The sequence below is a fragment of the Ornithorhynchus anatinus genome, chromosome 1, assembly GCF_004115215.2.
Source record: "Ornithorhynchus anatinus isolate Pmale09 chromosome 1, mOrnAna1.pri.v4, whole genome shotgun sequence".
Taxonomy (NCBI): Eukaryota; Metazoa; Chordata; class Mammalia; order Monotremata; family Ornithorhynchidae; genus Ornithorhynchus; species Ornithorhynchus anatinus.
The window spans coordinates 39,128,148-39,139,822 of record NC_041728.1 but is presented as its reverse complement, the minus strand read 5'-3'; the positions used below and the strand labels follow the sequence as shown (position 1 = coordinate 39,139,822).

The 11,675-nt window shown below is 54.3% G+C and overlaps 1 protein-coding gene across 1 annotated transcript; it reads right to left on the bottom strand.

Annotated features, from left to right (window-relative positions):
* Positions 1–1,179: 1,179 nt before the first annotated feature.
* FOS (Fos proto-oncogene, AP-1 transcription factor subunit) lies at positions 1,180–4,694 on the bottom strand. Its single transcript, XM_029062322.2, has 4 exons — positions 4,356–4,694; positions 2,634–2,879; positions 1,991–2,098; positions 1,180–1,849 (listed from the first exon to the last, which is right to left on the bottom strand). The coding sequence occupies exons 1-4, from the start codon at positions 4,494–4,496 to the stop codon at positions 1,214–1,216; spliced, it is 1,131 nt and encodes a 376-aa protein (XP_028918155.1). The 5' UTR covers positions 4,497–4,694; the 3' UTR covers positions 1,180–1,213.
* Between the last annotated feature and the right edge of the window lie 6,981 nt (positions 4,695–11,675).

Sequence of the window (11,675 nt, the reverse complement as noted above, 5' to 3'; positions counted from 1 at the left end):
ACACGCCGTCTTGAAAAGATTGGCCAAAATAGGGTAACCATAATGAAACAGAGTACTAGCGAAAGGAAGCAGCACCAGCTGGCTCATAAGAGCTCTTGGGGAGTAGGTTCTTGCACTAAGCAAGCACTAAGTAGTAAGTCAAGAGAAGCCCTCTGTGCTGAAAGCTTGGTGAAGAGGGTTGATTCGGAGAAGAAAAACAGTGCTGTCTTCGTGACCCCTGAAAGTGTGCTCCTCCTGGTCGTTAGAGGACGGGGAGGAGGAAATGCACCCCACTCGGGGATCTGATCCAACCCGTTCACCCGCTCTAGTTGACCCCGGTTCTCGTAAGAGTCCTCGAATGAAAAACCTCACGCCCGTTGTCGCATTCGACTTAAATGCTTTTATTGACAATGTCTCTGAACGATAAGCAAACAATGCTTAAAATTTCATCCAAATTCACTTTCCACATGTCAAAAGACCTCAAGGTAGAAAAAAATAAAATAAAAATATAAATATCTGAGAATCCATCTTAATAAATAAATTAAAAACACAATAAAAACGTTTTCATGGAAAACTGTTAATGTCAGAACATTCAGACCACCTCAACAATGCATGATCAGTAACGTTACAATGGACGTCGATGTCGGAGAAAACTACAGTACATGGATATAGCTATTCTTTGCTAAACTACAAGAAAATAAAGTCATATCTTTTCTTAATTAACATTGGTCATGTCTAATCCTCGGAACACACTATTGCCAGGAACACAGTAGTTATTGTTAAAATCAGCTGCACTAGATACAATTTGGAAATATCCAGCACCAGGTTAATTCCATTAATGAACCCAAGAGATCAGTTAATGCTATGAGGAGACTAAGGAGAAAAAAAGAGAGAGAGACACAGACCCGGGCCTGGCTCAACATGCTACTAACTACCAGCTCTCTGATGTGTCACTGGGAACGATACACACTCCATGCGTTTTGCTACATCTCTGGAAGAGGTAAGGACGCCGGTCCACGTGTGGGATTCATCCGTGTCCTTGAGAGGCTCAGGGCCCGCTTTGATGCACGCACAGATATATTTGTCCTCCCTGGGTCCACAGGAACCCCGGCGGGAAGACGGATTTCTCCTTTTTGCAATGCAGAAGCTCTGGCGGCGGCTGCGACGGCGGCACGGGCTCGGCCGGTGGGTTCCCCCCCCCCCCCCCGCCCCGGCTCCGTCTCACCTCCTCAGCTCACAGAGCCAGCAGGGTCGGAGAGCTAAGCGAGTCAGATGAGGGCTCGTTGCTGCTGCTGCCCTTCCGGTGGGCCGCGGCGCAGCTGGGGAAGGAGTCGGCCTCGGGGTAGGTGAAGACGAAGGAAGACGTGTACGTGGTGCAGGTGGGGGTGCAGGTGACCACGGGCGTGCACAGGGGCTCTAGCTCGGCCACAGCGCCCATCCCCAGGGAACCGCTGTGCAGGGGCTCCCAGTCCGCCGCGTAGAAGGAGCCGGCCAGGTCCACGTCCGGCACCGAGCGGGCGGTTTCGGAGCCCCTGGCCGAAGGCGGGAAGAGGAAGTCGTCGAAGGGCTCGGCCTTCAGCTCCAGACCGGAGCCGTTCTTGACCGGCTCCGCGGAGGTCTTGGGCTCGGGCTCCTGTAAGAGGGGCAGGTGAAAAGCGGCTTCTTCCGACTCCGGGGTGACCGCTTCCGTCAGGCAGCCGCTGAGGTCGAGGGAGGAGGCTGCCATGTCCTCCGGGAAACCCAGGTCATCTGGGATCTTGCAGGCGGGTCGGTGGGCCGCCAGGATGAACTCTAGTTTCTCCTTCTCCTTCAGCAGGTTGGCGATCTCGGTCTGCAGAGCGGACTTCTCGTCCTCCAGCTGGTCCGTCTCCTGCGAGCACAATGGGAGGAGAGAGAACGTGAGCTCCAGGTACAGCCAGCACTCTCTTCGCCCTTTTCCCCAAACGTCCCCCTCCCCCCCATCCCTCCCCTCCCCACCCCATCCCCAGGCGGTCCAAACTCAAGTACCTACCGCTTGGAGGGTGTCAGTCAGCTCTCTCCTCCGGTTTCGGCATTTGGCTGCAGCCATCTTGTTCCTTTCCCTCCTGATCCTTCTCTTTTCCTCTTCTTCTGGAGACAGCTAGAAACGGGAAGAGACCAATATTCAGTCTGGGCTGCTCCTGATCCTCCCCGGGCACCGACCCCCTGTGACCTGCCCCCCGCAGCCTTCCCCTCTCCCGGGTGACTCTGCAGTGAAGCCATTTCTAACCTGCAGTTGCAGATCGGGTGTGACTCGCATGCAAAACAGGGTTCTCAGTAGAGGGAACAAAAGAATACTCCAGCCCCCCATTAAGGCAGGCTCTCCCTTTAAAACACTTGGGAGGGGCTAATTTAAAAATGAATCCCCCCCCAGGTTCAACCCACCGCCATGCCCCTTGAAGGAAGGGGGTGGGGGGATCAGGAAAGGCATTAGAGGGGTGCCATCGGGGATTAGAAAAAGCGTCAGGGGGCTGCCATCAGGTTTCTGAAGGGAATGCAACAGAACTAGGATCTCACGGTGCTGGAGACATGGTGTTTAGGATTTAGGAGGTTCCCCTTTGCGTGCCTGGATCTTCCTCCCTCCCCGATCCCCCAACCCCTCAAAAAAAAAAAAAAAAAAAAAAAGCAGTATTCACCTGTTCAATTTTGCCCCTCCTGCCAATGCTCTGCCCTCTGCCTCCCGTGGTCTTCACGATGCCAGTCCTGGCATAAGCACCGGTCGAAGGAGCGGAAACCCCATAGGGATGTGCTCGGGTCTGGGAGGGCGCCACGGAAGAGATGAGGGTGGGCTGGACCAGCCACTGCAGGTCTGGGCTGGTTGAAATGGCAGTCACCGTCGGTATAAAGTTGGCACTGGAAACGGCCAGATCGGTGCAGAAATCCTAAGGAAAAAGAGGCGGGGGGGAGGGATGAAGGTTAGAGAGAGTGTCCTTAGGTTACCGATGCACGCAGCAATTGCGGAAGGCCAAAGAAAAGGCAGTCCAGTTGGGAGCGAGGGATGACAGACCCCCGTTGATTTTCCAACGGGGCTCCGTATAATAATGGTACTAGATGATGATGATGACGGTGGTATGTGTTAAACCAACGGGCTCTAAATAATAATGATGATGCTGCTGCTGCTGGTATTTGTTCAGCGCTTACTAGGTGCCAAGCACTGTTCTAGATAGAAGGGAATCGGGTGGTCCCAGTTGGGGCTCACCGTCCCCATTTTCCAGACGAGGCCACCGAGGCCCCGGGAAGTGAAGCGGCTGGCCCCAGGTCACCCAGCCGAGAAGCGGCGGGGGCGGGATGGGAACCCAGGTCCTCCGACTCCCGAGCCCGGGGCTCCTTGCACCGAGCCACGCTGCTGCTCCCTGCGTGTGTGCTGGAAAGCCAGAGTCATTCCCGAGCCTCGTGAGCCGCGGTTCCCGTTATCCCCTCGGCATCACGCACATGAAAGGGGGTTTGTTATAAATATCCCTGACGTCTGCTCTGACGCAGGCGCCGCTCCGGAGTCTCCTCAATGGACCGGCTTTTTTATCAATGAAAGCGCCTTACACACCCGCCCGCTGCACCCTTCCCCCTCCCCCGCTCCCCGCTCCCGGGGTGCAGAGAGCGAAGCCCGGGCGACGGAAAACGTCGTCCTCCGGCCTCCTTCCTCGCATTAAGTACCGATTTTTTCCGTGACACCGTTGGCGCGGCCTCCCACCTGCCCTCCGGGGGCCCTGGATGAGGCGGGGGGCGCAGACGGCTCTGCAGGCCTCGACGCTTGCGATAATTTCCATTCATCCAGTGGTGCCGATTGAGCGCTTACTCTGTGCACAGCACTGTACTGAGCGCTTGGAACGGACAGTGCGGCCACAGATCCCCGCCCGGCGAGGGGCTCCCCGTCTAATCGGGGGGCGTCTTTCCCCCTCTCCCCCCCCCAAAGCGTGCACTCCGAGACCCCCCGCCCCGGTGCCAGCGCGCCGGACGGATGGGGAAATCATCACCACGGTACCCACTGGTACCCACTGGGTGCCAAGCCCTGCTCTAGGCGCTCTGTTTATGCGGTGAATGAGTGGTACCTCCCCTTGATTCTATTGATCGTGGCGATGTGGGCCTGTTTTGGTTTCTTTCTCTTTCACCCTGCCCCCTGCCTCCCCCGATGAGACCCCGTCCCGGGGCAGGGATGGTCTCCCTCCGTTGCCCGCTCCGGGCGCTCGGTCCAGTGCTCGGAGCAAGCGCTCGCTAAATAGCAGCGAATGAAGGTCCGAATGAGAGGCTCCGAGCTCCCCCATCCCCACCGGGGTCTCCTGGGGGCTGCTCTCCGGGAGGGGATCCCCCGCCGCCCGGCCTCGGGGGGGAGGGAAGGAGGAGGAGGAGGAGGGTCTTCTTACCTGAGCGTTGACAGGGGAGCCCATGCTGGAGAAGGAGTCGGCCGGGGAGTGGTAATAGGAGAGGTTCTCCCCCGCCGGGGAAGCGCTGCTGCAGCGGGAGGAGGAGGCCTCGTAGTCGGCGTTGAAGGCCCGGTACATCATGGTGAGGTTTTGTAAGGAGCCCCGGCTGGGAGGGGACGGGACGGGCCGGGACGGGACGGGCCGGGACGGGAAGGGACGGGACGCGCCGGGCCGGTCCTGGCGTCGAGGCTACCGTGGCTCGGCCTCGGAGGGCTCCCGGCGGCTGCTGCGGCTTGGAGTAGGAGGCTCAGCCCGCCGCCTTTTATACCGTCGCCGTCCCCGCACTTTTCTCAATGGACGCGTCACCGGGCGGGACCCAAGTGGCGGCGGGAGGGGTGTCCCCCCCGTCCCTCCCGCGCCGCCCGGCCTCCTCCCCGCTCCCCCGGGGGGTCCCGCCCCCGCCCCGGCCCGCCCGCCCCGACGCCCCTTCGGGCCGGACGGCGGGGTCCCCGGGACCCCCCCCACCGGACCCCGAGGGGACCCCCCCAAGGGGAGAGACCCCCCTCCGCTCTCGATGGTACGGGCCAGAGCTGGAAACCTGCTGACGCAGATGGCCTTATTTGGGAAACATCCTGTGCGAGGGGCGGGATTGACGGGAACTGCTCCCAGGACCGGCCAAGAGGGGGTGCGGGGAGGGGAGCCCAGAGAACCGGGGGAACGGCGGGGACGGGGAGGAAAAAAAAGGAAAAAACACCCAGCCCGGCTTGGTTGGGTTTTTGTTGCTTCGCCTTCCTCAAGGCGGATCCCCCGGAGGCCCCCCTCGCCGCCCTCCAGCCCCACGTCTGTCAGGCTCCGGGGCTGGAGCTCTCGCAGAGCCCGGGGTAGAGCGCTTAGCGCAGGGCCCCAGCGCCTGGCCCCTAGGAAGCGCCTAACGGCTACCATAACCCTGCATCTCCCCCAGCGCTTAGAACAGTGCTCTGCACCTAGTAAGCGCTTAACGAATACCGACATGATTATGACGATGATGACCGTTCTTAGCCGTCAGTCGCCTTCGCTGGGCGCTCACTGTGGGCGGGACACTGTACTAAGCGCTGTGGGAGAGTGCGACGCCACCATTATTAACGATAATGTTGGTACTTGTTAAGCGCTTCCTACTGTTCTAAGCGCTGGGGGGGGATGCAGGGGAATGAGGTTGTCCCACGTGAGGCGCACAGTCTTCATCCCCGTTTAACAGGTGAGGAAACTGAGGCACAGAGCAGTGAAGTGACTTGCCCACAGTCACACAGCTGACAAGGGGCAGAGTCGGGATTATTAACAGACCCCACCGTCCCCGGCCCAGAGGGAGCTTCAGTCTAGCCCCCCTCCCCCCCCCCCACCCCAACTTGTTTCCTTAATTCTGCGCCAGGCGTGGAAGCCTGTCCCTGCCCCGCCACTTGCTTCCGAGGGGTAGGGTGTTGATGCGTTTTGGAAAAGGGATGATGATGATGATCATCATCATCATCATAATAATAGGGTCTGTTAATCGCTTACTCTGTGCCGGGCACTCTACCAAGCGCGGGGATGGATACAAGCAAAGTGGGTTGGGGACAGTCCCCGTCCTGCCGGGGGCTCACAGTCTCCAGCCCCATTTCACAGATGAGGTAACCGAGGGCCGGAGAAGTGAAGTGACGTGTCCAAGGTCACACAGCGGGCAAGTGGCAGAGGCGGGATTAGAACCCATGACCTTCAGACTCTCAGACACCTCCCCCCCCCGCCCGCCCCCCGGCTCCATCCATTATGCCATGCTGTTTCTCAGGGATGCCAGGGGACTCGAGGGTGAAGCGTACAGTAGGTCAAACTACTTTTACGGTGCTGGGTTCGGTAGTTGAGCTGGGGAAAGGGGTCTTCTGGTGGCTTCTGGTGGCCGGGGTCAGAGATTGGGGAGGGGGGAGAGAGACAGAGAGAGAAGAGTGAGAGGGAGCGAAGAGATGTTCCAAGGGGGTCGGCCGACCGTTCCCCAGGTTCTCCCAAAGGTGCTTCAACCTCAGGAGGATCTTCGCCCATAGGAAATTTTAAAAGAAGTCCATGTCTGGGAACGGACTTTGTGCCCATCCGGGGCCACCAATACTGAATATTCACGGTGGTATTTGTAAGCGCTTACTATGTGCCAGGCACTGTTCTAAGCCCCGGGATGCAGGAGGTAGGGTCTCCGGCAGAAGCCGCTCCACATCACCTGTCTCTTATCGCAGGGAATAAAGGGCCCGGGCCTGGCGTCGCTCGGCTCTGCGACCTCTGAACAGTTGCCCGAAATCAAAGCATCCTGTGCTACTGCAATAAGAAAGAAAGTGATAGATAGAGGGGACCTGGCACCTCCTCCCTCCCTCCCTCCCTCCCCCCGCCCCGTGGCCTGGAGGTTGGCTGGAGTGAAACCTGAAGATCCCCCTAGATTGGAGTGGGGGGTGGGGGGTCACGCAGATCCCCCCGCCCCCTCCACTTGGGAAGTTGAGTTAGGTCACCACCTCGATTGTTTTAGAGTCGAGAGGGGAGTCAGACTGCAGATTTGCCTTCCAGTCAGATCCACAGAGGAGCCAAGCGATCTCTGCTATAGATAGTAACAGGGAAGCTGTTGTTTACAGCAACAAACAGAGCCTCCAGTGCAGTATCCAGGCGACGGCTGCAGGGAGCAGAACCCGGGCGCTGGGGGAACACGGTGTCAGATCCAGGCTGGGAAGGATGATGGGAGCGGCGGGGCTTTGGTGGCTGTTACTTTTTGAGATCATCGGCTAAGTTCAGTGGCTTATGCCGCCGCCGCCGCCGCCGGGCGGTAACCTCCATTCTTAGAGATCTGAACCAAACGGGGGGGGGGGGGGGGGGGGGGGGGGGGAGGGGGACGACGAGGAGGAGGATAACCGTGGAACTGGGCCATCTGCTCTTTTTTTGAGAGAGCCCGTCACGGCCCAGGTGGAAAGGGGATTTCTTCAGGTCGTGTTACCGTTCGGCTGACGCCCTGGAGATTTCAACCGGCTCCCAACCCTCTTTCTCTAGCTCTGGCCCTGGCCAAAGAGGCGCAGCGAGGCTACGGGCAATCCTAAGAGGACCTGGGCTCGGCATCTTTTTGGGAGGGACTGTTAGGGAGGGACCCCAGCCCCACTGCCAAAGTCACTGCACTAACCAAGTGGGGGGACGGGGGAACCTGTAAGCCCCTCCCCAAAGATGCTAAGTGCCAAGTTCCCTGTGGACAGGGATCTTCCATTGATGGGTATATGTACAGAAGAGCTATCTAATATGGGGTGGTTGACATAAGGGCTGGGAAGTGCTACGGGATTTAGGTGGGAGTTGGGAGGATATGAGTGGAGCTACCAACTAACTCTGCTGTACTTTTCTTCATCATTAATGACTATCAACTGATGCCCCACAATGTGCTGGAAGTTCTCAGTACGGTGCCCTGCATACAGTAAGCGCTCAGTACATACCATAGCGTGATTAACTGAGCGGGACCAAGAATAGACCCTCATCCACCACTGTTTAATGTAAAGATCGGCGCTCTGAGGAGAGCCCTGCGGTTGATCGAGAGTTCCAGCCTGTCACTCGCCTTTTTAATAACTTTCCTGGGATTTCCTAAATATGGACAAAGGATAACTGTTTATGATTCTGGATTTATTGGCCCTAACCTATCCTTTGGTTCACAGCTTCTTCTTTTATCGAGCTACTTAGAAACCTGTACCGATTTACTTACATTCCCCATTTCACTTCCAGTACCCGATGACAGAAAGATCAGAGCGGCCAAAGCCAACTCATTGGAGATCTGTGCCCGGGGCATCTCTGGGGATCTCTGCCATGGGTTCCCAAACCTAATTGTCATCATAAGAGCTAGTTGTGAAAAAGAGCTTTTAAGTCACACCATAGCTTAACTCCAACCCCACCACTAACATAATCGCACTAACAAAGTTAGGTGGGATTGGAGTCTGTAAATTCCTCCCCGAAGATGGTAAGATTCTTGTGGGCAGGGATCATGTCTACCAACTAACTCGGTTGTTCTTTTCCGAGAGCTTAGTACAGTACTCTGCAAACAGTAGGCGCTCAGTACATACCACAGCGTGATTAACTGAGGGGACCAAGAGAAGACCGTCATCCCATCCGGTGACTTTAGGCAGGGCGGCGCTTAAACCACCGTGAACACGGGGGGGCCTTATCTTCATCATTAATTACTATCAACTGATCCCCCACAATGTGCTGGAAGCCACACCAAAGGTTCACAGGCCAAAGCCTCCGCCCTCTGACATTCCAGAGGATGTAAAGAAGATCTTTTTTCTTACGGTCTACTTTGGGAAAATCGGAGCCAAATTAGAACCAGAGGGATCAGACTAGAACTGGCTTGACCACCCTCACTCTCACTTCTCTAGCAAACTGTCTAACGTCTATCTGGACATGGTATCCACATCGCAACTAGCTAACCAAGAAACCCCCAAAACAAAATTCAAAATCAATCAGTCCAGAGCACTGTACAGTACAAGAGAATCAGTGGAGCGTTTCCTGCCCATAACGGGCTTACAGTCTAGAGGGGGAGATGGACTTTACTATAAATCATAGAGAAATCAAAGCCAATTTCTTTTAGAAAGAAGCTTATTTGTTCAGAGGTTGTTTGCAGAGATTTAGATGGTATTTGTGTGTGTGGAATGTGTGACATGTGGTACAGGCTACCTTAGAATGAGAACTCCTAGAATATGGCCCTTGGGTTAGATAGGGGTTCTTTGAATGCCCAACATATGGTGAGCTTTCAATAAAAATCAGACAGCATCTTTTGTGTTTGATCTTTTACTTGTGGAGTCCCCTTCAAGTTTGAAACTGAGAGTGAAGGGGAGGATGAAAAACTTCGCATGTGATGCGAACCCTCCTTGACATTTCATTCACTTTCACTTAGAGACCCTCACCTTCTAGTTGTACCAATTTTTCTTCTTCTTTCTTCTGCCCAAGGCACTTCCGATGAGAACCTCATAAAGCATGATGCTGCTTCAGTAGCTTCGTTTTAAAAGGAATGAGACAGTTTAGGTGAAGTAAATATTTTTTAGCCTGGTGTTGCTACATTAAGAGAGAGACTACCATCCCCGCCCCCTACGTAGACATATCTGCACACAGCATGCAGAAGTATTTATTTATTTAGGGAAGTGTGGTCTGGTGGTGAAGTGTTGTGGTCTGAGCACAAGACCGGGCTGCATTCTAAAAATCCACTCCCTCAGCGACCTTGGGCAAGTGACTTTTTAGCCTCCCTTAGTTTCTCAGCCTTATTTTCCTCCCTCTCTGTAGAATGGAGACAGGGAGACACCTCTGGGGCTTCCTGATTAATTCGATAGCGATTAATTAAGCCCTGGGAAGCTGAGATCTAGAGATGCTGACACTTGTGGGCAGGGAATGTGTCAGTCTGTTGTTACATTGTACTCTCCCAAGCGCTTAGTACAGTGCTCTGCCTACAATAAGCAGTAAGTTACAGTAAGTAACTACGATGGACTGACTTCTCTGAGAGACAAAAGCAGCGAGAAACGCAAAACACGAGACTTTGGGATTATTTCCAAATGATGTGGCACATATTTACGAAGAACACTCCTCTTGTGTGTGATGAAGGATAACCTAACTTCTGTTATTGAACACCATGAGAAAAGCAGTGACTCCATATAAAAGCCACATTGTCGGCATCACAATAAGCGTGTTCATCCCCACATTGTAACTTATTCACGCTAAATGTCTAGAGTCTAAAAATGGGAGAAATCTTCCATAATTCTGACTTATAGTACTCACCCACATGCCCAGACAGTGAAGGGGGAAGGGGGCAGGCTTACTCATCTTTTGCCCCAGAGAGTTAACCCGGGGATGGTCCGTATCTTAAAGTTCTACATCCGAGGGTCCGTAGAGTGACTGTCCCTCAAGCCAAATGGTGCCAAGGATGGATTTAACCCCTTTGGGAAGAGATAGGTTCTCACTGAAAAAGCTCCTGGCAATAATGGTTATAGATGCTCTTTCAATTTGATTGTTATCCTTCTACTGACGCCATCATCCCACCGAAGCTTTGTGTGGCCTTTAGATCGGCAGCTCCAAATCTGGAGCTATCAGGAAACGGTTTGGGTTGCTAAGGGGAGTCAGCTTTATCCTTAGGTCCATGGCATCTCTTCTTGCACCTGGAAGGGCTGGAAACAAATCCCTCCATCAGCCTAGCCCAACCACGCAGGTTGGACCCCTGTTTCACTTTCTTCCACATCGATACGGAGACAATAACAAACCGGTAGGGCTCCACAAGCCTGTTTACTCTGGGGTTGTTCCAAGCTGATGTTACGTGTGCAGGTGTTGGCTCCTGGAATTCAAAAGGAGTCCCAGATGCTTGACGGCAGCTTGAAGGATGGCAGCCCCCCTGCCTAGGAAAGTTCAATTTCGGAGCTCCCTTCCAATCTGGAAATCCTTTCACAACCAGTAGGACGCAGGACAGTTTAGACAGCCACACAATAGACTCGAGAAGGCCAAACAGCCTTCTAGTGTATTTCGCATCTTTTCAATTTTCACTTTGAACTACCATGCTGCCAACCAAGAAAATGGGCAATTTTATTTTATTTTTTTAATGGTATTTGTTGAGCGCTGATTATGGACCAGGCAGTCTACTAAGCGCTGGGGTAGAACCAAGATATTCAGGTTGTACCCAATCCCTATCCCTCCTGGGGTGTGTAGTCTTAATCCCCATTTTACAGATGAGGGAACTGAGGCACAGACAATTTAAGTGACTTTCCCAAGGTCACGCAGCGGACAAGTGGCGGAGGCGGGATTAGAACCCATGACCTACTTACTACTAGGCCCATGCCTTATGCACCAGACCATTTTGTTTCTCAATGGTACCATTAATGGCTAAAACTGCAAACAGACAAAACACCCCATTTCCTTTGGGTCAGTAAAGGGTCTTTGCCAAGATGAAGGACCAAGAGACACCCAGCAATCTTCTGCTGAGCTCAGGTACTCCATTCCCCCTTGGCAGAATCCCACTGAGGTGCAAAGAAGCCTCTGGCACCCTCAGGCCAAAACTGAAACTTCATTCAGTAGTATTCATTGAGCGCTTACTATGCGCAGACCACTGTACTAAGCGCTTGGAATGTACAATTCGGCCACAGATAGAGACAATCCCTGCCCAGTGACGGGCTCACAGTCTAAACGGGGAAACTTCTGCCCAAGATTCGAGACTTTAGCCTGGAGGGAGAGATCAAGTCATGAGAAGAGAGGGCTGGAAACACAACTCTGCACAAGTTACCCCCATGTACCAGAGTCAAAAACTGTTTTAGTTTGATCTGCTTTTGCACCTGGTCAATC